A 24,184-nucleotide genomic window follows, 5' to 3' on the forward strand; every position below is an offset into this window, starting at 1 on the left:
GTACTTGCTGAGGGGCGCCTGGGTGGCTCAGTTGGTTAAGCATCTGACTTGATTTTGGCTCAGGTCCTGATACCAGGGTCATGAGACCAAGCCCCGCCTTGGACTCTGTGCTGAGAATGGAGCCTGCTTAAGATTCTCTCTCCCTCTCCCTCTGCCCCTTCCCCACCATTTGTGTGTGTGTGTGTGTGTGTGTGTATGGGTGCACGCGCGCACAGGGGCAACAAGCAATGCTTGTGCCCCAGAATCTGTGCCAGGCATAAGGGACACAAAGGTGAACCCCAGTCTCTAGATTTATGGAACTCATATGAATATAGACAAGTACACAGGGAATTTATAAAACAGTGATAAGTGCTATCATATAATTTTCCAAATTAATCTAAAAATTTGATATGTCCTTCAATAAAACCACAAACAGAACTATTTCTGGAACGGACACGCTGACTTTAAAGTTTACTTGGAAAAATAAAAGTGTAAGAAGAGCCAGGAAATTCTAGAAAAAGAAGAGTAGTGAGGGAGAAGTAGGCTTACCAGTCATTAAAAGAAAGTTACAACAATAAGGACAGTTTGGTAACAGCATATGAATAGAGGGACTAATGAAATGGAATAGAGAATCCAGAAACAAACTCAGGTACAAATGGGAATACACTACATAATAAAGGGATATTTCCCGCCATTGGGGGAAATATAAGATTATTCTGTGAAGTGTTGAGGCAAATGTGTAGCCAACTGGAAAGACAATACACAAAAATAAATTCCAAATGGATCAAAGACTCAAATACAAACATTTAATATAAAATTATAAAGGCCACATGAGATAAAAGAACTCTGAGGAGGGTATAGGGTTGGGGGGTGACTATTGTATTGCGTTGTCTTCTGCCATCTTTTACAGCATATTTACAGCGTATTACCTATTTTTAAAATGTTAAAAATGTTTGGCCAGGGAAATAAAAGTTTGCCTGCTCTAGGATGAGTAGGAAGCCTCATGAGGCTGGAAAGGTAAGGAGTCAGGTCATGAAAGGCCTAGATATGTTAAAAATGTGGTCTTTGTACAGTATGAATAATGAGGAATTATTAAGGGTTTTAGAACATGGGGATGGGTACATCAGAGGGGAGTGCGGTCCTCAATACCTTTACAGGCCAGGGGAGGTCAAATGAGGACGCAATGTGGCTTTTAAGTGTGTGTGTGGGGGATTGCTGAAGCTCATGTGGGAAAAATAGCTGAGTGGAGGACTAAGGTTTAGCAGAAGATGAAATGGAGGCATCTTGTCTCCTGAGTGGAGACAGCCCATTTAGAGTTTGGTTAAGACAGAGTGGAGCAGCTGGAGGAAAGACATGGTTGTTCCCCCTATGGTTTTTTTAAAGGGTCAGTTGAGCCCACCTAAAATGCTGAAAACAGGGACTCCTGGGTGGCTCAGTGGGTTGAGCATCCCACTCTTGGTTTCAGCTCAGGTCATGATCTCAGCGTCCTGAGATCCAGCCCCACCTTGGGCCGCGCAGGGTCTCTGCTTGTCCCTCTCCCTCGGCTCCTCCCCCTGCTCGAGCTCACTCTCTCTAAAAAATAAGTAAAATCTTTCAAAAAGTGCTGATGACAAAGGGCCAATACTGAGGGCGCTACAGGATAGAGGAAGGTATCTGTAATACCAGATGTGAGGGGTCCAACGAAGAGCTGATGAACCGTGAGGGCTTAGACAGGAAGGATGCCTCTTCCAACATGAATGAAGGGAAAGGAAATGGAGAAGCTGGCCGATTCTAAAGGTTTGGTGCAGGAGGGAGCGCCTGGCTGGCTCAGTGGGTAGAGCAGGCTCTGATCTCAGGGTTGTGAGTTCGAGCCCCACCTTTTAGGTAGAGATCCTAAGGTGGGTGGGCCTCCGCCAATAAAAAAATAATAAAGGTTTGGTGCAGGGAAGCCGATGGAATTTCGGCTGGATGCTTTCTACTTCCCTCAATAAACTAGGCCTGGAGTAAGAGCTGAGCTTGCGTGGAGGTTGGAGAGGAGCGCGGGCTTGAAAAGCTTTTCTAAACGGTGGGTGTTGGGGGCGGGGAGTGCCGGGTAGAGGCCAACGAGGCGAACTGGCACTGGAGCGGGGCGGGGGAGGCCTGGCTGTGGGGGGCGGGGTGAACGTCGTAGCGCGCTGCCATGGCAACAGGCCGGCGGGGCGGGGCGGGGCTCCCGGCCGACTGTAAGAGGACCGAGCAGCGCCGTTTCAACACGGCGTTTCTGAGACCGGGTGCGGTGCCAACAGAGGTGTCCAAAACCGGACCGCAGGCGCCGCGAGATCTGGGCCCCAAGCCGTGAGACTTCCCGGGACGCCGACACGGCACTGCGCGACAGCGTACCAAACGTCATCGTCCCGCGACGCCGACGCAGTAATAGGACGCCCTCCCGGAAGTGGGCTCTAGATCGGGCAGTAAAAGTGGCCGCCAGGTCGCCGCTGAACTATTTCTCTGCGTTTCCTCTCGATCGCCTCCTGAGTCCTCCGTAGAGAGGAAGCTTCTCCGCTGTCATGGGGGGCGGAGATCTGGTAAGTGAGGGAGGCCTGGGCGGGGGGAGGACGGAGCCGGAGACCGACCCCGGCCAGGGACGGAAATTGGAGGGTGTGGGAGTGGGTGACCATGGCTACACAGCTGTGCTTTCGCAAGAAGGGAGCCGTAGCCTCGGAGAGGGGACCGACCACTGGGGCCACGGAGGGACCAGGCAGAGACCTGGGAAGGTGTGCGAAATGTGTCGCCAATGGTGGCGGCTGGTGTTTGTGTGTTTGTTGGCGGGGACCCTCCCGGCTGGAAGTTCTGGGAAGGGCCGGGAGGGGGTGGTGGTGGTGGTGAACCATGCCTAGAAAAAGAGGCAGATACCAAGTAACGCAGGCTTTATTTTGTATATCTTGTCTTGGGACACTTCTGTCTTCCTTAGCTGGGAGTTCAGTCATGTTTTGGCCAAAGTAGGAGGGGTCGTGCCCCATTCTCTTCGCCCTTGAGCCATACCTCTTTTAAACCTGAAGTTATCTTCCCCACGTCCACCTTTCTGAGTTCCATTCCTCCTTCAGTGCTGCATTCTGATCTGTAGTGACAGAGCTTTCTTCTGAATGTATAGCAATTAATATAAGTTATGTGGCAATTTCTTTTAAACTGTATAGTTCATTTGTAGTGTGCTGAGCTCCGGTTAGGGCAAAGGACCAGCAAGAGCATAGTGCAAGATCAGAAAGATGCTCACCTCTTTAACGTGTAGCCGATTGAATCAGCAGATAGATCGATTTTGCCACCTGTCCAGTATCTGTATTAGAGTTTGTCAGGTGTTGATTAGAATGCTTTCCAGGACTCCAAGATTCATACAATTTAGTGTATTCTTTTTTCAAAATATTTATTTATGAGAGAGACAGAGCACGAGCAAACACGAGCCAGATGTGGGGGGGGGCGAAGGGAGAGGGTGAAGTAGACTCCCCACAGAGCAGGGAGCCCGAGGTCTCCATCCCAGGACTCTGAGATCATGACCTGAGCCGCAGGCAGATGCTTAACCGACTGAGCCACCCAGGCGCCCCAGTTTAGGTATTTTTCAGGTAACTGCATTTAGGGACAGAAAAGCTCTAATTCAGGGTTTCTCAGCCTTGGTGCTATTGACATTTTGGGTTGGATAGTTCTTTGTTTTGCTTGTGTGTGTGTGTGTGTGTGTGTGTGTGTGTGTGTGTGTGTAGGTAGTCCTATGCCTTGTAGGATGTTTAGCAACGTCCTTGGCCTGTAGCCCCTGGATGCCAGTCGCACTCTTCTCCTCCAATTGGGACAACCAAAAATGTCTCTGGGCATTGCCAAATGCTCCCTGGGGGGCAAAATCACCCGTGTTGAAGGAGGGGGAGGAAGACCAGTAGGACAAGGCCTGGGACGGGTGGGGAGTGGGGAGGGGACTGAGCAACCTGATGAAGGGAAAAGAAGGACAAGGTGGAAAAGAGAAAAGAAAGAAAAGAGAGCCCTCATTGACTGAATACCTTCTACATGCCAGGTACCTTGTGTCGGTTTTCTCATTTAGGCTTCTTAACTAGCCTCCTGGTCCTCAACCTCTGCTTTCTCCAGTGCATTCTGAACATGGTAGCTAGTCATGCCTGTCACCTGCATATGACTGTTCAGTGTTTTCTACTGTCCACTGGATAAAGCCCACTCCCTTAACGTGGTTTATAAGGCCCTTACTCTATTCCTCTCTTAGTTGGCTTAGTTGGCTTCATCTTGGACCCTCCCCCCCCCATCGGCTTGCATACCATCTTTAGCCCCACGGAATCACTTGTGCTGTGTGTTTTCTCACCACTGGGCCTGCAGCTGTGTGTGCTGTTCCCTCTGGAAATCTACCCCTGCTCCGTCCTGCTACATCACTGGGCTAAATTGTAATTGTCATTAGATGTCACTTCTTCCAGGAAACCTTCCCTGGTTGCAGCTGAATCAAAACAGTGGCTGATGGGGAAGAGGGAGAGGAGAAGCATTCTTGAGGTGTTTCAAGGTGCAGCGTGAAGGCGAGATCAGAACCAAGGGGAGATTCCTGGGAAGGAAGGTTGAAAGAGATACTTGGTGGGGTCGTAAACCACACAAGGTTAAGGCAGGTTAACTGGAATCAAGGAGAAGAAGATTGTGTTCATAAAAATGAATGTCCCCTAAAAACGCAGTGTTCTGTTGCCTTTCAGCGTTTACCTCTCCGCCCGTTCCCCCTGTACTGTCACCACCACCCCTTAGTTCAGGCCTGGCCGATGGAAGTCTGATCCATAAGCATTTCAAGCTAAAAGTGTTCAAGGGGAATCCAGAAGAGGCCTGTTCTATCCTGGAGCTTTACGTACCTGAACAAAACCCCAGATGTGTGAGAGATCACTGGGTGCCACCCTGGCCATCGTGAAGGACGTCTTGCCCTTAGATGCCTGCTTCGGCACGAACATGGACTGGGGGGGCCCGTACCCACCCACCCACCCCCTGCATCGTTTTCTCCCTCCTTTCATTCACCACAGAATCTGAAGAAGAGCTGGCACCCACAGACGCTCCGCAATGTGGAGAAGGTGTGGAAGGCTGAGCAGAAGCATGAGGCTGAGCGCAAGAAGATCGAGGAGCTGCAGCGGGAGCTGCGGGAGGAGAGGGCCCGGGAAGAGATGCAGCGCTACGCTGAGGACGTCGGGGCTGTCAAGTGAGTGAGAGGCCGAGGCCGCGGCCGCAGCGGGGGCTGGGGCTGTCCTGGTGCCTAGGGCACCTCGGGGCTGGCCTGCGGCTGCATCCACTTGTTCAGAACCCTTGGCTAAGAGCATGCGTTTCGGAGTCAGTCCGACCTGGGCTCTCAGGCTGGCTTTGCCCGTACTAGCCTAACCGTGTCATTGGGAGCAAGGTTGGGGGCCTCAGTTACCTCAGTAGAACCAGGGGAGGGAGAGACCCAATTCCCAAGGCTGGTGGCGGATCACATGAGATGGAGCGAGTGTAAAGGGCTTGGTGGAGGCCTCGCTCGTGGTTGGTGATTAGTAAGCATGGCTGCGGACAAGTGCCTCCACCCCGCCGCTCCGTGCGCATCTGGGCCTCAGTCCTGCTTTTGTTCGTTTATGTACCGCAGACTCATGTTAGGGGGGCAGTGAGGTCTCATGGAAGCAGGTGGGTGGTGTCTGGCAGGAAAAGTTGTGTGACTGTGGGCAGTCCCACTCCGCTTCACCCTGCTTCAGTTTCGTCGCGTGTAATAGAGGATGGGAGCAGCAGATGGTCAGTAACCTACCCATCTCGTCAAATGGGCTGGGAGCAGATGTATTCTGAGAAAAATAAAAAGCATAAGATGTACAGTGCTTTTTTTTTTTTAAGATTTTATGTATTTATTTGACGGAGCCCGAGCAGGGAGAAGGGACAGAGGGAGAAGAAGGCTCCCTATTGAGCAGGGAGCCTGACATGGGGCTCGATCTCAGGACCCTGAGATCGTGACCTGAGCCGAAGGCAGACACTTAACTGACTGAGCCACCCAGGCGCTCCGTACAGTGCATTCTTAAGTTTAGTGAAAACAACACATAGACGAAAATCAGAGTAATCTGTACTGTCATTCTCTTTGTTCATGTCCTTGTGGGCAAGTCTCGGGTGGTGTGTGCGGCATACTCTCCCCATTGGGTATCGAGGGCTTTTCCTTAATACTTCATGATAAGAGGATCTGTGACATTCAGGGTGGAGTGTGTATGTGAAACTTACACGTGGAAATGGCATTATGGAACTTAGGCATGGTGACATTCACATTCTTGCAGGATACCGGATTGGGGAGAAGGACATTCTGACTCAGGTGTGAAACTTGGAATGTTTTAAAATAGTTTTAGAATTTTTAAATAGAACAAAATATAGTTATGACATTAATACTCCGAATGAGATAAGGGAATAAAATTTATGTCTTTATTTATTTTTTATTTATTTATTTTTTTAAAAGAATTTTTTTTTAAAATTTATTTATTTATTTATTTGACAGAGATAGAGACAGCCAGTGAGAGAGGGAACACAAGCAGGGGGAGTGGGAGAGGAAGAAGCAGGCTCATAGCGGAGGAGCCTGATGTGGGGCTCGATCCCAGAACGCCGGGATTACGCCCTGAGCTGAAGGCAGGCGCTTAACCGCTGTGCCACCCAGGCGCCCCGAAATTTTTGTTTTTAGTACCATAGACATACGTTAAATTATTTTACTTTATATGCTTTATGTAAATTATATACTTTACATTTTAAAAAATGTGTGTGTTTTTTTTTTTAAGTAAACTCTGTCCCCAACGTGGGACTCAAACTCACAACTCCGAGATCAGGAATTGCATGCTCTGGCCAGGCGCCTGCATTATAATTTAATGTCAATAAATTTCACACATTCAGATAAATTCCTGGGCAGTTTATAAGGTGAACCCACATTGTTCTGTGTGAAACTAGACTTTGTGAACCCTTGATTTTAAAACAGACACCAATTTTAGATTCAGTACTTTCTAGTCATAAGAGTTTGCTTTCCCACTAACCAAAGGTAAAAAATCATTTTGAAAAAAAATTTTTTTCTAAGATTTTATTTTAAAGTAATCTCTACACCCCACGTGGGGCTCAAACTCACAATCCCGAGATCAAGAGTCACATGCTCTTCTGACTCTACCAGCCAGGCGCCCCTTGAAATTCTTATGCAGCAAAGCATTACACATCATATGCCTGATGTATCAGAAATGTGGGCTTTGCAGAGTCTAGTTAATGAGTGGGAGTACAGATGAACAGCTGCAGAGCTGCGAGTTAAACGTTTGTCCTTTGCTGACCCTCATGCTTTTCTGTTGTGAATAGGAGGAAGTTGATTTTATATTCTTTTGATTTTTTTTTTGCCCCCTCATATATCCTCCAACATTATAAAACACAAAGGTCAGCACGTATGTCCTTTTTTTGGGTCTTGCCAGAGGTATTTAATCATCTGCTTGTCCGTCTCACTGCTTTGTGTAACTCTTTGCACAGTGGCGTGCTTTTAATTTATCCTATAAAATGCCAGTAGAACCCTTTTACTGTGTAATGATTCACTTCCATGGGTCAGATAATCTTTTCTATGTTTGTAATGCATCTCCCAGAACAAATGGAAACCTTAATACATGTATTATCCTGAATTTCCAGATCCCTCTTGCAATAGAGTGTTGCTTTAGTATTTACTGATAATGGTAGAAAATGTGTTCTCAATGGTGGTCCATACCAGTGTTTCTCAACCTTTGCACTTTAGGGTGTTCTTGGAAGATTAAAGATGGGAGTGGTTCCCTAAGAAGAGCAGGGGTGTGTAGGGCAATGGCATCTGGAGCTTTTAAGAGCTCGCCGTGATCCTAATGGGCAGCCTCGATTGAGAACCTGGCCTATATCTTTAATGATAACAACACCAAAAATCTATAGATCATCTTGCTTTTTTTTTTTTAAGATTTTATTTATTTATTTTAGAGAGAGAGAGAGACCGCATGAGTGGGTGGCGCAGAGGGAGAAAGAGAGAGTCTCAAGCAGACTCATGCTGAGCATGGAGCCCAAGGTGGGGTTCGATCTCAGGACCTGGAGAGTGTGACCTGAGCCGAAACCAAGAGTCGGTCGCTCAACTGACTGCCACCCAGACATCCCAAGATCATTTTGAGTTTACATGGCCTTTCCTCCAAGTATCTTCTCATCTAAAAACTCAGAGTTGGGGCGCCTGGGTGGCACAACGGTTAAGCGTCTGCCTTCGGCTCAGGGCGTGATTCTGGCGTTACAGGATCGAGCCCCACATCAGGCTCCTCTGCTACGAGCCTGCTTCTTCCTCTCCCACTCCCCCTGCTTGTGTTCCCTCTCTCGCTGGCTGTCTCTCTGTCAAATAAATAAATGAAATCTTTAATAAAAATAAAAAAATAAAAACTCAGAGTGAACAGTGAGAGATGGTGGTCACTAGCTCTATTTTAGACATGGGGATATAGAAGTAACTTGCAGGCACGAAGCAACCACCCGGCTGGGTAGTGGTGGAACCAGCCAAGTCTCGTGGCCCTGGATCTCGGCTGTTCAGTGTGTTCTCTTACTAGAGGGCCTGAGTAGGACTGATACTTGTTGAATCCCTTCAAGACTCGACAGAGCCATGAAAATACTACTTTACAGAAGTATCTGTCTTGGTTTTTGGTTTTTGGTTTTGGTCATGTGTAAGATTTTATTTATTTATCTATTTATTTATTTACTGAAGAGAGAGAGAGAGTGTGTGCATGCACGAATGAGGGGAGCGGCAGAGGGAGAGAATCTCGAGCAGACTCCAGCGCGGAGCCTGACGTGGGGCTTGATCCCACGGCCCTGAGATCAGGACCTGAGCTGAAATCAAGAGTCGGGTGCTCAACCTACTGAGCCACCCAGGCGCCCCTGTTTTCATTTTTGATATCCTTTCTTCTCCATTTGACCCAGTTGCTCTTCCCCAGAGACGTTTTTGCTCCTCGGCCTACAGGCTGCTCGTCCTCCTGCCTCTTCCTATCACGTCCTCTCTTTCCTCCGCTTTCTTAGTTCTCCCTCGTCTCCTAGCTGCTCCCTTCCCTTTATTCTGTCAGCTTGTCTTTGTTCCTGCAGGGCCACTTGTCACCTTCATGCTGATGACTCCCTGAGTCCCCTCAGCACATGCTTAGCTCTCGTCAGCACCGTTTGGTAATTCGTGGGCCTCTGTGCCTCAGCCAGTAGCTTATGAGCGACCTGGCTGCCTGAATCTTTTTCATCTTCTGGCCTTCCTCATCTGTCTGGCTCCTAGGAAGTGTCAGAGTAAATATTTACAAATGGATAAATGAATCTTTTTTCTCAGCTGCCCCATCCCTGTTAGTGGCAGGCATGCACAGGCATGATCCTTCCGGTCGTCTCTGACACGGCCTTTGAAAGTTCCCCTGACCCAATCACCAAGACCTCCTTTTCTTTCAAAAAGTACTGCCTCGCTCAAGATCCATTGACCATAAAATGGCAAACACTGAACAGGTGATCATTAGGCAATTGTCTGGGGTTCACCGGTGAGTAAACTGTGGTCCCAGCTACCTAGGAGTTTAAGAAAACCTGGTGGGAGAGAGAAACACAGGCACAGCTAACAAAAGGACCAGCTCGTATTTATTTAGTATTTACTTTGTGCCATGCACTCTTCTGAATGCCTTGGTCTTCCCAAATCCTTCTCGAACTTACTCTGTTAAAGAAATCCTCGGAAAGAAGTCCTGTTGGCATTGTCCATAGTGTCCGATGGTGAGGCTGGTAACTGGGTCGAAGGCAACTGGGAGGGGTCTTCAGCAAACTAAGGACCATTGGGAAACTGCACAAGGAGAAATCTTGTCCGTCAGACACCCGCTCCTCCAGTTACACCTTGGATCACCCATCACAGCTGACCCAACAACCATGGCCTCCGGTCCGTTCTTGCTGCCACTGTGGCTCCTGTTAAGGCAGCACCTGTGACGGAGTGCCAGCGATCTTCTCTCCCCCTAGTTTGAACTTTCAACAGTCAGTGGTGGAAAACAGACCTCCCCAAACTCTAAAGCTACCTCCCAGCTGTGGAGGCCTGGTTTTAATAGCTGTCAGACTCCCTCGAAGCCTCTGGTTTATTCCAACTGGAGAATGGTGAGAGCCTTTAATTGCTTGAAAGACACCAGTATCTATGGTACTCATCATAAATCACCACCACCACCCCCCCCCGGGCATGACCCTCACTGTACTCCTCCATCTTGACTCCAGTGGTGTGAGTGAGGCCGGGCAAGCTGGGTGGAGCCCAACCCCAGTGGCCCACAATCAGTTCTTAATTCCAGACTATAGTGTTTCTCAAACCGATTGTTTTAATAAGGAAAAAAAACCCCAAAACTAAACTAAAACTAAAGGGTCATGCCCCTCCATTATTGGTTTAAAATATTATTATTTTTAAAGATTTTATTTATTTATTTATTTAGAGAGCATGAGCCCCGGGGAGGGGCAGAGGGAGTGAGAGAATCTCCAGCAGACTCTGCGTTGATTGCAGAGCCTGATGCAGGGCTCCATCCCACCACCCTGGGATCATGACCTGAGCCAAAATCAAGAGTTGGACACTTAACCAACTGAGCCACCAAGGCACCCCTGGGCATTTTTTATTTTATTCTATTTTTTAAGATTTATTTATTTATTTGACAGAGAGAGAGACAGCCAGCAGGAGAGGGAACACAAGCAGGGGAAGTGGGAGAGGAAGAAGCAGGCTCCCAGCGGAGCAGAGAGCCTGATGTGGGGCTAGATCCCAGGACCCTGGGATCACACCCTGAGCCGAAGGTAGACGCTTAACGACTGAGCCACCCAGGCGCCCCAGCCCCCTGGGCATTTTTATTAAGAATATTTTAAACCAGGGCAGCTGGGTGGCTCAGTTGGTTAAGTGTCTGCCTTGGGCTCAAGTCATGATCTCAGAGTCCTGGGATTGAGCCCCGCATTGGGCTCCCTGCTCAGCGGAGTCTCCTTCTTCTCTGCCCTGCTCGTGCACACTCCCTCTCTTTCTCTCTCAAATAAATAAAATATTTTTTAAAAAATGTCCAAAGATGTAACTTAGGAAGACATTCTTTATGCTCATAGTTGTTATATAATCTTAAGCAAAAATAAATACACAAGTGTTAAACAGCCATATTCAAAAACGTTGAATTTAATGTTCCAGATGATACTGTTTTGATGAAACAACCTTGCCGCTCGCAGCGTGAACGCAGTGTTGGCTCTTACACACGGGCCGTTGGGAAGTCAGTATGCCTTTACTGTCTGTTGTGTGAGGTTCGTTCAGTTTCCCCACCATTTTTTTCTTTCAGAGCCACAGGGCAGTATTTGTTTGGCAAATACTGTACATAACTTGGCCTGTCCCTTTTGGCTTGAAAGCATAATTTACTTATTCCATTATCTCTGGTCTTTTCTCATTATCTTCTCAAACAGAGAATGACTGCTTGTGCCCATGTGACAACACGCACCCAAACACACTTCACACAACCGAATATGTGGTCACTGAAATTGTTTTTGGTAATGAGATGATCCAGAATCTGTTTATTGTTTCTGATTCTGCTCAGAATGAAAGCATAATATATAAAGGCTTTGTAAAGGAGACTTGAGAGGCCCTGAGCAAGTGTCCACACCCCAGGTTGAGAGATACTTTCTCCACATAAATGGCGTTAAGTGCGTGGAAACGATCTCTCCACTGAGTGGTGAGCCCATGCCGACAAGCACCACGTCTGCTCGTGTGCCATGTGGAGTGCAGTGCTCGGCCCCTGCGAGGTGCCTGGAGAACGAGGCCCGCTCCAACCAGCTGGAGTCCTCCGTCCCTCGTGTTCAGGTTGTCCGTGTAGGTCTGCAGGAGTCTACATTTCCTTTGATTGTGTTTTTTGTCTTAAACCAGGAAAAAAGAAGAAAAATTGGACTGGATGTATCAGGGTCCTGGCGGGATGGTGAACCGCGACGAGTACTTGCTGGGGCGCCCCATTGACAAGTACGTTTTTGAGAAGATGGAGGAGAAGGAGGCAGGCTGTTCTTCGGAGACAGGACTACTCCCAGGCTCCATTTTTGCCCCTTCCGGTGCCAATTCCCTTCTTGACATGGCCAGCAAAATCCGGGAGGACCCACTCTTCATCATCAGGTACTGATGGCGGGCTGGGAAGGGTTCTGTTTTCAGAGTTGCTTGGCTTCACAGTTCGTTTCCTCTTGGCTTTTGTCTGCCCTGTAAAAGGATTGTCTCCATTTGGTGTCCCTGATGTTGGGAAGGGGAAATCCATCAAGGGTGTCTTATCTAGGCCATGTGATAAGAGATGCCAAGTGGACCAGACCAGACCAGACCAGATCATTCTTTTACCCTTGGCCCTTGAACAAAAATAGGAGTTAGAAGCAAGGTGAGAAAGGCTGGCAGCTCCCTGGGAATTTGGGGCTATGTATAGAGCGGGATAGGTGGGTGAGCAGGCCTTCTACCCCCCAACCCTTGTACAGCAGAACCCTTTAAAAAGAAACTTTAGAATCTTCCTTGAAACCCTAATATATAATGTCAAAGGAGAGTTGCATTTTGGGTGCCAACTCTTGCTGTGCATATTAATTTTTTTGCTTTAATTTGCAGCATTTTATTTCAAGCGTATAGGGTTGAACATCGAAAAACATTTGTCATTTATATTTCTTTTCTTTTTTTTTTTTTTAAGATTTTTTATTTATTTATTTGACAGAGATAGACAGCCAGCGAGAGAGGGAACACAAGCAGGGGGAGTAGGGAAGGAAGAAGCAGGCTTCCGGCGGAGGAGCCTGATGTGGGACTCGATCCCATAACGCCGGGATCACGCCCTGAGCCGAAGGCAAACGCTTTAACGACTGAGCCACCCAGGCGCCCCTGTCATTTATATTTCTAATTTTGAAAAAAATTTAAAGTTGTTTACGTAGTAAAGGTATTACATAGGTGTATGTAAAGATACTGTGTATGTATATGCAAATATTTTCTCCCATTTTGTTAGCTTCTTAATTAGTTAGATCGTGGTAAGTAAAACATAACATAACATTTATAATCTTAACCATGTGTAAGTGTGCAGCCCAGTGGCAGTAAGTACCTTCCCCCTGTTGGGCAGCCATCAGCACCACCCATCTTGGGGAGTTTTTCATCTTGCAAAACGGAAACTCTTTACCCATGAAACAGGAAGTCCACATTTCCCTCTCCCCCAGCCCCTGGGAACCACCATTCTACTTTCCGTGTCTGTGAGTTTGGCTACTCTAGGAACCTCACATCAGTGAGATCACACCGTAATTATCTTTTTGTGGGACTGGCTTATTTCACTCAGCATAAGGTCTTCACAGGTTCATCTATATTGTAGCATGTGTCAGAATTTCCTTCCCTTTTTTTTTTTTTTTGAGACTTTATTTATTTATTTTAGAGAATGTGTGCGGGCAGGGACAGGGACAGAGGGAGAGAGAGACAACCTCAAGCAGACTCCCTGCTGAGTGGGGAGCCCAATGAGGAGCTTGATCCCGAGACCCGAGCCCAAATCAAGTCAGTCACTCAGCTGACTGAGCCACCTGGGCGTCCCTCCTTCCGTTTTAAGGCTGAATAATACTCCACTGCATACATTCTGTTTGTCTCTTCATCTGTCAGTGGACATTGGGTTTTTTCCTTTTGGCTGTTGTGAATAATGTTGCTCTGAACATTGATGTATAAATATTATAAACTCCTTTTTTTTACCTAGTTATATATAGCAACCATCTTTCTATGTCACTAACTGCTTCTGTAATACTATTTTTAATGTCGACATTGTGTGGATATATCATAATTTATTTATTGATACTCTCTTACTGGGCCCTAACTTTTTTCCAAATTTTCATTGTTATAATATGGACAGCTTTGTAGGGACCTTCCTGGATTATGTCCTAACAGTAACAAATTCTTAAGGAAGGATTTATAAGATTAAAGAGCACACAGGCTGTGATAAGTGTTGCCAAATTGTCTTCCATCTTCCATGTAGGCTGACCAGTGTACCCTCATGAGCAATAAATGAGAGTAAGACTTCTTTTTTTAAGAATTTTATTTATTTATTTATTTGACAGAGAGAGAGAGAGAGAGAGAACACAAGTAGGGGGAGTGGCAGGCAGAGGGAGAAGCAGACTCCCCACTGAGCAGGGAGCCCGATGTGGGGCTCGATCCCAGGACATGGGATCGTGACCTGAGCCAAAGGCAGACACATAACTGACTGAGCCACCCAGGCTCCTTGACTTTTTTTTCCTTTTTTATTATTTTATTTATTTTAGAGAGGTGGGGAAGGGGCAGTGGGAGAGAGAGAATCTCAAGCAGATTCCCCACTGAGCGTGGAGCCTGACACAAGGCTCTATCTATCTCATGACCCTGCGATCACAGCCTGAGCTGAAATCAAGAGTTGACTGAGCCACGCTGACGCCCTGAGAGTAAGACTTCTTGAAAGAGGAATCCATTCTCTTTATGTCCCAGCTGGTTTTCATGCTCAACAGTGGAGGTGACCTGGAAATGCTGCAGCCCGTTGGTACACAGGAGGACACCCATGTACTTGACCAGCTGGGAAGCCCCAAGCATAAAGCCTAATAAGGAACAGCCCACACTCACTCTTTTGTACCACAGGGAACCCATGTGGCTTTGCCCCCCAATATTCAGTCCCTTCTGTATAGTTGAGGAAGAAGCCCAGAGTCTTCCTCACCATCATGCAGCTTTCAACACAGAGCCTGTCTGTGTGCATCTGAAAAGAGATTGCTGGGTAGACTTGTGGAGAATGGAGTGAATGACCTAATCCCCTTGCCAAAAGAGAGAGTCATGGTTTTTATCATTTCCTTTTTTTTTTTTTCTAGGAAGAAGGAGGAGGAGAAAAAAAGAGAGGTGTTGAATAATCCTGTGAAAATGAAGAAAATCAAAGAATTGGTAAGTAGTGTATCAAATAAGCACTATGAGGATCTTGTAGCTACTTAACGTGAGAACTTCTCTCATTTCACTCTCACCTTATGAGCAGGAAGACAGAATGATTTCCTCTTTTATGTTGTTTGGTTGGAAAAGCACCATGTGATGTCGGTGTTTTTAGAAATTAGGAGTATGGGTCAGCCCCTGAAGTCCTGATCATAACAGTGTGTTCAGGAGATCACATGCCGTCGAGCCTCTAGGGCCCATTTATCATTCTCATGACGTACCACGTGATTGTGTCTTGGCTTAGTTGGTGAGGAAAATGTAGAACTCGAGCTTGCAGTCCCCGGTTGCTCTCAGTGGAGGTGGAGTTCTTTTGACAGATTGGAAATTCCGAGGCATTGGTTCTGGGGGTGGTTTACAAACACCGATTCCTAGCCCCGCCCACCAGAGGTTCCGTTCCGTAGTCCGGGGGGTGTTTGTGCACTGCCGGGGTTAACACTTGCCCCCTCCTGTTGACAGGGAGGCCCTGCTAGCATCCTGGACCCCTGACGCCCCAGACGCATAGTCAGGTAGTTTGTGCATGAACCAGGCTCCTCAGGGGTCTCCGTGATCTTGCGTGGCTATGTTCTGGCTTTTTTCTAGTTGCAAATGAGTCTGGAAAAAAAGGAGAAGAAGAAGAAGAAGGAGAAGAAAAAGAAGCACAAGAAACATAAGCACAGAAGCTCCAGTAGTGATGGCTGCAGTAGCGAGGATGAGCGCGGCCGGGGGAGGTGAGCGTGTGGAGGCGGGCCTCCCTCGTTGACTCCTTCACTCATTCATTCTCCACATAGTCACGGGCGCCGGCTCAGTGCTGGGAACCGCCGGGCACTGGGGTTTCAGGGGTGAGCACTCGCACGTGGGCCCCATGCCCACAGAACTTGCCACCCAGCACCCGCGTTCATTGGCGATCTCGGCCCGGCCCTCACAGCTGACCGTGGCCTCGTAGGTCTTAGCGTAGATGTCCTAGATGTGACTTTCATCTCTGCTTGTGACTCCTCCGAGACGGAAGTGGATTTTATGTTGCCTTCTTCTTTTTCTTTTTAATGCATTAATGGGCCCATCTGGGCCCATTCTGTGTGTCTTCTGTGTGGGAGCAGTGAGCATTGTCACTGCTGACTCACTGTTAGTCCCTGGAATAGCAGCACGAGGTGAGAGGAGAACGTGTTCAGGCGTTGGGGCTGCAGAGCGAGGCCCACGGGTTTTCACAGGAAACACACGACTGTGCCAATGCGCCCGCCAGCAGAGACCGTGCAAATACACAGCCATGCTGCGGGGTGACAGTGCAGGGGGAGAGGGCACGTTTGACGGGGGAAGCATGCTTCAGCCCGAGAGGTTGAACCTGGACCTGTATGTATTTTCTTTTTCAATGAATGTGTATTTTAATCGCTTAGATCTCAAAAGAAGATGGCAGATTCTTCCCCTGTGCTGTCCAAAGCCCCTGGATACGGTTTACAGGTAAGGATGTGACCGTGGCTGTGGAGTGTGTCCACTTGAGAGCCTGTTTGGACCGAGAGCATTTCTAGCAGCCAGTCAGACCTCACGAGGGAAGAAGGGAGTCTGGGCCGCCAGGGTCAGGGCTGTTGGGGAGCTGGCCCATTCCTTATCCCCGAGCCTGTCCCCCTCTGAGCAGACAGCCTGAACCACCAGCGGGGCCTGCGGGCATTCTGCCTCTCCCTCTGCAGATAATTTCCATGAAGTGCAGGCATTTTAAGCTTCCTGGTTGATGACTTTTGACAGTCGGCATCCCTCTGGATTCCTTTCTTCCTTAGTAGGTTTAACCTTAGGTCCCGGTCCCTGTGCCCTGTCTCTTGCTCCTGCCGAGGCTGTGGTGAAGAGTCCAGGCAGTGCCGGTGGCTGGCGGGGTCCATTCTCTGAGAGGATTCTGCAGAGAACTGCTAAGTTTGAGTGCTTCTCTGTGGTAACTGTGTGATGGGCTCGGTACGCCAGGTTGGCTTCTTCTAGAACCTCAGTGCTCATTCATTTCCTTGTTTCACCACATCTTCTTCTGAGCTGGAGAGTCTCCTACAAATACCTCTTCTTCCTTTCCTTGCTGCTACAGATCAGGGACTCCTGCCATAGCCAGAGGGTGCAGAGTTCTGTGATGGCCAAGCAAAAGGGAATGCACGGGTTGAAGAATTATTCCAGGTCCAGAAGTTCCTCCCACTCACCTCCCAGACATGCCAACAAGAAGAGCGCCCGAGAAGCAGGGTCCCGGGACAGGAGTTCTCGATCCCCAGGCAGAAGGTCACGGTCCCCGAGGCCAAGCAAACCGTGAGTGTGGGCATTCACTGGGAAATGGCCTGTAAATGTGGGGGCTGGTCACAGCAGGTGTTTGCTTTTACTGATGTCTGTTCATTAATTTTTCCAAATGTCTTTGCTTTATTTCCTTTATATTGTTTGTCATCCCCCCCGCCGCCACCTCAATGTAAAGCTCAGACCCCTAGAACTACATATTTATATATGTGGAATCTTTGGAGTGAGTTTAATACCAAATCTTACGTATCTTTATGTATTTGCTTTTCTTCCACTTCTGCCCTCTGTTCTCTTCAATTTGGATTATAGTTCTAAGACTGTTAGCTTTTGTCCCATCATTGGCGGGACATGATAAAAAGCCCCTGTATTGAAATGGCTTTTCTCCTCTCTGGCCTGTGTGTGTCTCTCACAGGCACAACTCTAAGGCCAACAGGAGAGACAGAGGCCGAACTAAGAGCCCGTCGCCTAAAAAAGAGATCTACCAGAGGCGGCACGCTCCCGGATACACCAGGTGAGTCAGGGGCCCCGGATGTGAACTGCAGACTCCGCGGCCCTGAGTCTAGGCGTGGCTCAAACCAGGGCAAGTGGATAATCCACCTCACCTTTTTTTTTTGCCAAACCAGCTTTTATTCTTCCTGTCCGCTTTTAACAGTCTGTCCCGCCTCCTTTCCCTGCGAGGCACATGGAAAGGACCAAGTATTAGTTTTAACTTAATGAACAATTGAGTAAGTGACTGTTTCTGGACATCTGTAAACATGTTAATTCTCACAGAGAATTCCACAGAGAAGCTTTTCTCGGGAGAGTGTTCCTTTCCTGAGGCATCAGCTGAGGGGGAAGCAGGGTGCTCTCGTTGAGGGCAGACACCCTAAGATGGACTGTGTGTTGGAGTTGGGTGTGGAGTGGGTCAGACAGAACTGGGGCGTGCCGCCCTGGGACCTGAGGGGAGCCGGCTGTGCCCACGAAAGATTGTCCCTCGGGGTCTCACTTGGTCCTCATAGAAGTTGAGAGGAGATGAGTAACTTTTGCGAACTTCCTTGTATTGCCCAAACAAATGGGCTGCACGGTAGAATCATCTGGGAAGCTTAAAAAAACTCCATTACCCGGCCGCACCCCAGCCCTACTACATCGTCATCCTCTGGGGGTGGGCCTAGACATCAGTGTTTTTAAAGTTCCCCGGGGATTTCGACAGACAGCCAACATTGGAACCACTGGAAGTCTGCGCCATCTCTTGTATTCACTCTGTTCAAAAAGAGGCAGACCCCGCAGGTCCCTTTTAACTCCCGATTGCCCGATTCTCTGTTTCTAAGGAACAGAAACTTTTTTAGAAGTTTTAATCTTGGCTGACAACTTTCTAAAATAGGTTATGTGTTTTCCGGCCTTCCCAGACAGAGTATGTTATGTAGAATTTATTCTTTTACTGGTGACAGTTTTTCAGCTGGGCTGGCAGTCATGCTGCTCTGCGGGTCAGTGCCCGTGAGTGTATTTGTTTCTGTGCTTTAAGGCTCTTGGTCAGCGTGCGACTGTGCTTTTTCAGATCCTGCTTTGTTTTTCTGTCTCTTTTGCCACCTGCCAACACTTCAGTTTGTCGTACTTTATCAGCCTTTCTTATCCTTAGAATTTGTGTTGAGTTTTGTGATCTGAATGGGTCAGAGTCCTCAAGACCTCTTTGTCCCAGGAGTAAAAGCACAGAAATTTCAATGCATGGATTTTGTGGTCTCATTATCGGTTTTGGTTTGGTGTTCCAGGTGGTCGATGTGATTTTATGTAATTAAGATACTGGTGAATTAAGACAAAAAGAGAGAAACTTTGGCTATAATTGAGAATTTTGTGAGAATTGTTAAATGTGCGCGTTTCCTTTTGTATGTTTTCATTGGTGATCTAGAACGACTTTCTTAACAGCTGAAAAGCTTCTCTTTTGCAGTACGATGTTCAATTTAAAGCAATTTTGGGGGCGCCTGAGTGGCTCAGTTGGTTAAGCATCTGACTCTTGATTTCAGCTCAGGCCACGGTCTCACAGTTGTGGGATCAAGCCCCACGTAGGGGGGACATGCTCAACGGGGAGTCTGCTTGAGCTTCTCTCTGTCTCTCTCCCTCTGCCCCTCTCCCCGCTCGTGTGCTCTCTCTGTCAAAATAAATAAAATCTCTTTTTTAAAAAAAAGCAGCTTGGGGGCACCTGGGTGGCTGAGTTGGTTGAACATCTGCCTTCGGCTCAGGTCATGATCCCGGGGTTCTGGGGTCGAGCCCTGCATCAGGCTTCCTGCTCAGTGGCGAGTCTGCTTCTGCCTCTCCCTCGCCCCTCCCCGCTGCTCCTGCTCTCTCTCTCAAGTAAATAAATAAAATCTTAAAAAAAAAAAAAAACAGGGGCTCCTGTGTGGCTCAGTTGTTAGGTGTCTGCCTTCAGCTCAGGTCATGATCCCGGGGTTCTGGGATCGAGCCCTGCATCAGGCTTCCTGCTCAGCAGGAAGCCTGCTTCTCCCTCTCCCACTTCCCCTGCTTGTGTTCCCTCTCTCGCTATCTCTGTCTCTTTATAAATAAATAAAATCTTAAAACAAAAACAAACAATTTTTATGGGATAAGACTTATTTTTTCTTTCTTTTTTTTAAGAAGCTTTTTTTTTTTTTTAAGATTTTATTTATTTATTTATTTGACACAGAGAGAGAGAGAGAGAGGCAGGCAGAGGGAGAGGGAGAAGTAGGCTCCCCACTAAGCAGAGAGCGCAATGTGGGGCTTGATACCAGGACCCTGGACTCAGCACCTCGAACCCAAGAGTCAGGCACTCAGCAGACTGAGCCGCCCAGGTGCCCCCTCTCTAATTTCTAAGAGCTCTTTTATGTTCTGATTGTTCCATTTTAAAAACCTTTCTCATTTTATCGATATAATATCTTTCATTACCTCTGACTGTAAACTTTTAAAAAAGTTTTGTGCTTTATCTTTATCAGTTCCCTTTCCCTTTGGTCTCTTTCTTGTGAGAGGCTTTCCTGAAATGTTTGGTGATACTTCATTGTATGTTCATATGTAAGAATAAGGAATTAAAGCTGAGATCACTGTATTGTGTTGGGGCAGGGCTTGTCTACTGGTGGGAGGTTGGGTTTGAATTGGTTTTTAGCTGGGGACACTCATGTCAGTATCTTCGGTTTTCTTGTCAGGAACCATTAAATTTCTTCTTTTTTAAAAAATTTTATTTATTTATATGACAGAGAAAGAGAGGGCACAAGCAGGGGGAACAGCAGGCAGAGGGAGAGGGAGAAGCAGGCTCCCCGTTGAGCAGAGAGCACGACGTGGGGCTTGATCCCAGGACCGAGCTGAAGGCAGATTCTTAACTGACTGAGACAGCCAAGCGCCCCAGGAACCATTAAATTTCTACACGAGAGGGGTGCCTGGGTGGCTCAGTTGGTTGAGTGCCTGACTCTTGGTTTCAGCTTGGGTCATGATCATGGGGTTGTGGTACTGAGCCCCGTGCTGGGCTCTAGACTCAGCGGGGAGTCTGCTGGAGATTCTCTCCCTTTCCCTCTGCTCTCATTTTCTCTTTCTCTTTCTCTCTCAAATAAATAAATCTTTAAAAAATTTTTTTCTATAGAAGGAAAACACCCTCCAGCTGCCTGACCAATGGCTCTAACTCTGGCTGTTGGCACTTTGGGAGACATTATTTTCAGCCCTGGTGGCCTGCCAGCTCCCTTTGCTGTGCCTGATGCACATGCAACTTCTGATTTCCTGTCTGGCTTAGTTCTTCAGAAACTACGAGAAGGGTCTCCCTTCTGGAGGGTCTCCTGTCAGTGTTTGAGAGAACAATCACTGGCTTCCCCAAGTTAGGCATGAGGACCCAGGGTGTCTTAATTGCTTCTCATACAGACTTTAAATCAGTCCCTTTGTTTTCAGCTTTACCACCATCCTCCACTCGGGGCCTGCAGTCTCTGAGCCTTTCCTGGATTTTACTTCTGATTAGCATCGGGCACTTAAAGGGATTGAATTTTCTCTAATCTGTAAAAAGTAGTTACCAGCCCTTCATCCACTTCCATCTTCGAACAGTTTTTAAACATTTCTTATCCATTGTCCTCTCCTCTCCTATTCTCTTTGTGGTTTTATGTATTTTATTTCGTGGGGTTTTGAAAGGGAGCATTGTCATTTCACTATAGGCAACTAAATGTCAAGTTTTAGTGTTTTAAGTTTCTGTCTCAAAATTGAGCTTCACTTCCTAACGCGACTCCACCAATTATTTTTCCTCTTAAAGGGGATCTTTTAAACGGGCATATCACACCCATTCGAGAAGCGGTGGATTTGGATTTCTGACATTGTTAAATAGTGACTGAGCTGGTTCATCACCTCCTCTTCTTGGTCTGACTTCATTTGCAGTGAGTGCCAGGAAAGAAGACCTACCTATTACTCTCTGAGGTTAAGGTGAATTGACTTGAATTCTTCAGGCATCTGGCTTCTAGCTTTTTCCTAAAGCGGTGTACTCCTGGGCTATGTCCATGAATTTCTAAGCATTTCCAGTGGGTAGATGGTAGAGGTCAACAGCCACATGGCTAACTCAGTCCTGTGTTCCTCAATGAGTTGTTGAGCAAACAATTGGAATATTTTGTATATAATGTTTAGAATAGTCAATCACTCCAGAGATTATTGAGAGAGAGTATGGAATCCTTCACTACAAGTCTGAAATTTGGATGAAGCCACCTGCCCAAGATAATTAGGAAGGAAGGAAACTCAGGCTGAGTGTGGCCCTGGGTTGGGCATTTCCATAGAGAGAACAGGGTGGTGGAGAACCTGGGGTCCTACCTGATTTCTGTTCTCCCTGTAGTGTTTGGTTTTTTGCTGGGAGAGAAGCAGACCTGATAGGATGGTTTCTGTGTTCAACAGAAAGCTCTCATCAGAGGAACTAGAGCGAAAACGTCAAGAGATGATGGAAAATGCCAAGTGGCGGGAGGAAGAGAGGCTGAACATCCTCAAGAGGCATGCTAAGGATGACGAACGGGAGCAGAGGCTGGAGACGCTGGGCTCCCGGGATGGCAAGTTTATCCAGTGAGTGCACCTTCCTGCTGCCAAACGGCTTTCATGGCTGTGGTCCCGAGGAGGCAGCTGATTCATTGTGTTCCTGGTGTTTCCATGTCTGTGCAGTGAGAACGGGGAGATCAGCCTCTGAGCCACCTTTGTTACGACTCCAAGCATCTAGCTAGACAGTGGGATATTTTTGATTTGAAGGAAGGAGAAGTGAATTGGTATTTTCATTGAATCTCCTTGCCTTCCATTGAAATAAGAACTCATGGCTCAGGAGGCCTTTTTCCAATGAGGCTTTACTTGGTTTCCAAAACAGGTAACTTTTCCGTGATGGACGTTGGTTTAACAAATTGAGTTCCAGATGGAGTCCACTCCAAAGTTACCTACATGGGCTTAAAAGAGCTTGGGTTTCTACATCTGCTTTATGGCTGGCAGCCTGTTTCTTCTAATTCCGCCAAATAGTTGACATTTGACAAATACTTGTTACTCACGTTATTCTCCTGTCTTCTCTTCTCAGCCGCATGAAGCTGGAGAGCGCGTCTACTTCCTCCCTGGAGGATAGGGTGAAACGGAACATCTACTCTCTACAGAGAACCTCGATGGCTCTGGAGAAGAACTTTATGAAAAGATGAAAGCTATCCCCTCTCTTGCTGGTTTTCCTGAATTTTCCAGGGAGGCTGCTGATCCCTTAAAAATTCTCTTTATAAGAGTTCAAGTGACTTCTTGCACAGTTGTCAAACCACCACTGTTCAAAGTGACTGTCCTCCAGCGATTCCTGAAACAGCTTACTCCTTTGAGAACCAGTGACACGCACTTTATGGGACCCTCAGTAACTTTTGCTGAGTGCCTTGTAGGTTTTAGTGGGTGAGCACTGGACACTGTAGGTGTGAGCACTCATCCTGCTCTTGAAGGCTGTTTCCTGTGGTCATGATACTTACTATGCCACTTTCTTCCCCGCTGTGAGAACTGTGTGCCTCAGTGTAGACTGGACCCGGCAGAAACTTCTCTCTGCAATCACCCAGATAGATTGTGCTTAGTGGGGTAAATGAACATCTACTTGATTTAGTAGATAATGTGACAGAAGGATGTCAGCTTAGGGCGGAACCAGGGGGGTGACAAAGAATCTGGAAGGGAAACAATCCAAAAAAGCAGTAAATGAGCTGTTGAACTATACGGACTATCTTTTGAACCGTAAAAGTGTAGTGTGTATGTGTATAAATGTATAATTTTTACATGCTTTTTAAAAAGTTAGCTTTGTGAGAACATCTTGTTTGGTAAGTGACTTTACTATATAAATGGAATCATATTGTATCTTGTTACCGAGTAATACAGTAAGGCAGGTCAGCTTTTTTTTTCCCATCTGTATCCAGCTAGTTTAGGAGGAGCCTGGGTTTGTAGATAGGATCCAGGGTATCTATCCTTTTACACTGCTTACAGGCTCCCGTGTGGGCAGTGCAGGGGTGAAGTCAAATGATTTTAGGAGTCAGGACCAAATTACCAGTGTGCTCCCACCCTGGCTCCTAAAAGAAAATAAAATGGAAGCTGTTTTATTTCATGGCTTCCTTTTAATCATGTAGTAATCTTATTACAATTCTAGATTTTCAGGAGTTTGCTACTATTTTTTAGTCAGGTATTAAAAACCCCCAAAACTCATGGGACCAGTCTCCTGCCTTTACTTCTTTCCCTTTTCTGTTCTTTTACCAGAAGCCCTCATGTGACCCATGAACTCCTTAGGCCCTCTTGACCCACACATTAGCTGGGCTAGTTCCTTGTTCTGCTAATCCCTAATTCTGCTTAAAACGAATTTGGATTTATATTTTTGTGCACTTTTGATCCCAGGCACTGTAATACTTAAAATCTAGCCTTTCCCCAGAGAGACAGTAACAAACACTTGCTATTCATTTAACCACCTCATCGTGCTTCTCTATGCTAATTATGTCTTTTATTTTATTACTTGGTAATAAAGGCTACATTTATTTTTGTAACTGTTTAAAGAGCAAGCATACGCTGTGTACCGAATTTACGAATTCCCATACAGAACAATACCGACCTGTAATTTGTGTCGAATGTTTGGAGATCCTTCTTCCGAGAGGAATT

The 24,184-nt window shown here is 47.1% G+C and overlaps 1 protein-coding gene across 2 annotated transcripts; it reads left to right on the forward strand.

The window, feature by feature from the left end:
- Window positions 1-2,325: 2,325 nt before the first annotated feature.
- On the forward strand, window positions 2,326-24,072 carry CWC25 (CWC25 spliceosome associated protein). Of its 2 annotated transcripts, none has more exons than XR_006777989.2 (10): window positions 2,326-2,522; window positions 4,974-5,146; window positions 11,816-12,052; window positions 14,755-14,824; window positions 15,446-15,573; window positions 16,234-16,297; window positions 16,902-17,113; window positions 17,508-17,606; window positions 21,324-21,490; window positions 21,950-22,079. XR_006777989.2 is itself a non-coding variant. In XM_045788830.2 (10 exons), exons 1-10 carry the CDS (start codon window positions 2,505-2,507, stop codon window positions 22,717-22,719), a joined length of 1,278 nt encoding a protein of 425 aa, XP_045644786.1. In that variant the 5' UTR covers window positions 2,336-2,504; the 3' UTR covers window positions 22,720-24,072. The 2 variants fall into 2 exon arrangements, 1 of the variants encoding a protein (XP_045644786.1); XM_045788830.2 differs by lacking the exon at window positions 21,324-21,490 and adding an exon at window positions 22,605-24,072 and having other exon boundaries at window positions 2,336-2,522; window positions 21,950-22,111.
- The last annotated feature ends 112 nt before the right edge of the window (window positions 24,073-24,184 follow it).

This window comes from Ursus americanus, chromosome 23, assembly GCF_024610735.1.
Source record: "Ursus americanus isolate L20-20 chromosome 23, mUrsAme1.1.p, whole genome shotgun sequence".
NCBI classification, from domain to species: Eukaryota; Metazoa; Chordata; class Mammalia; order Carnivora; family Ursidae; genus Ursus; species Ursus americanus.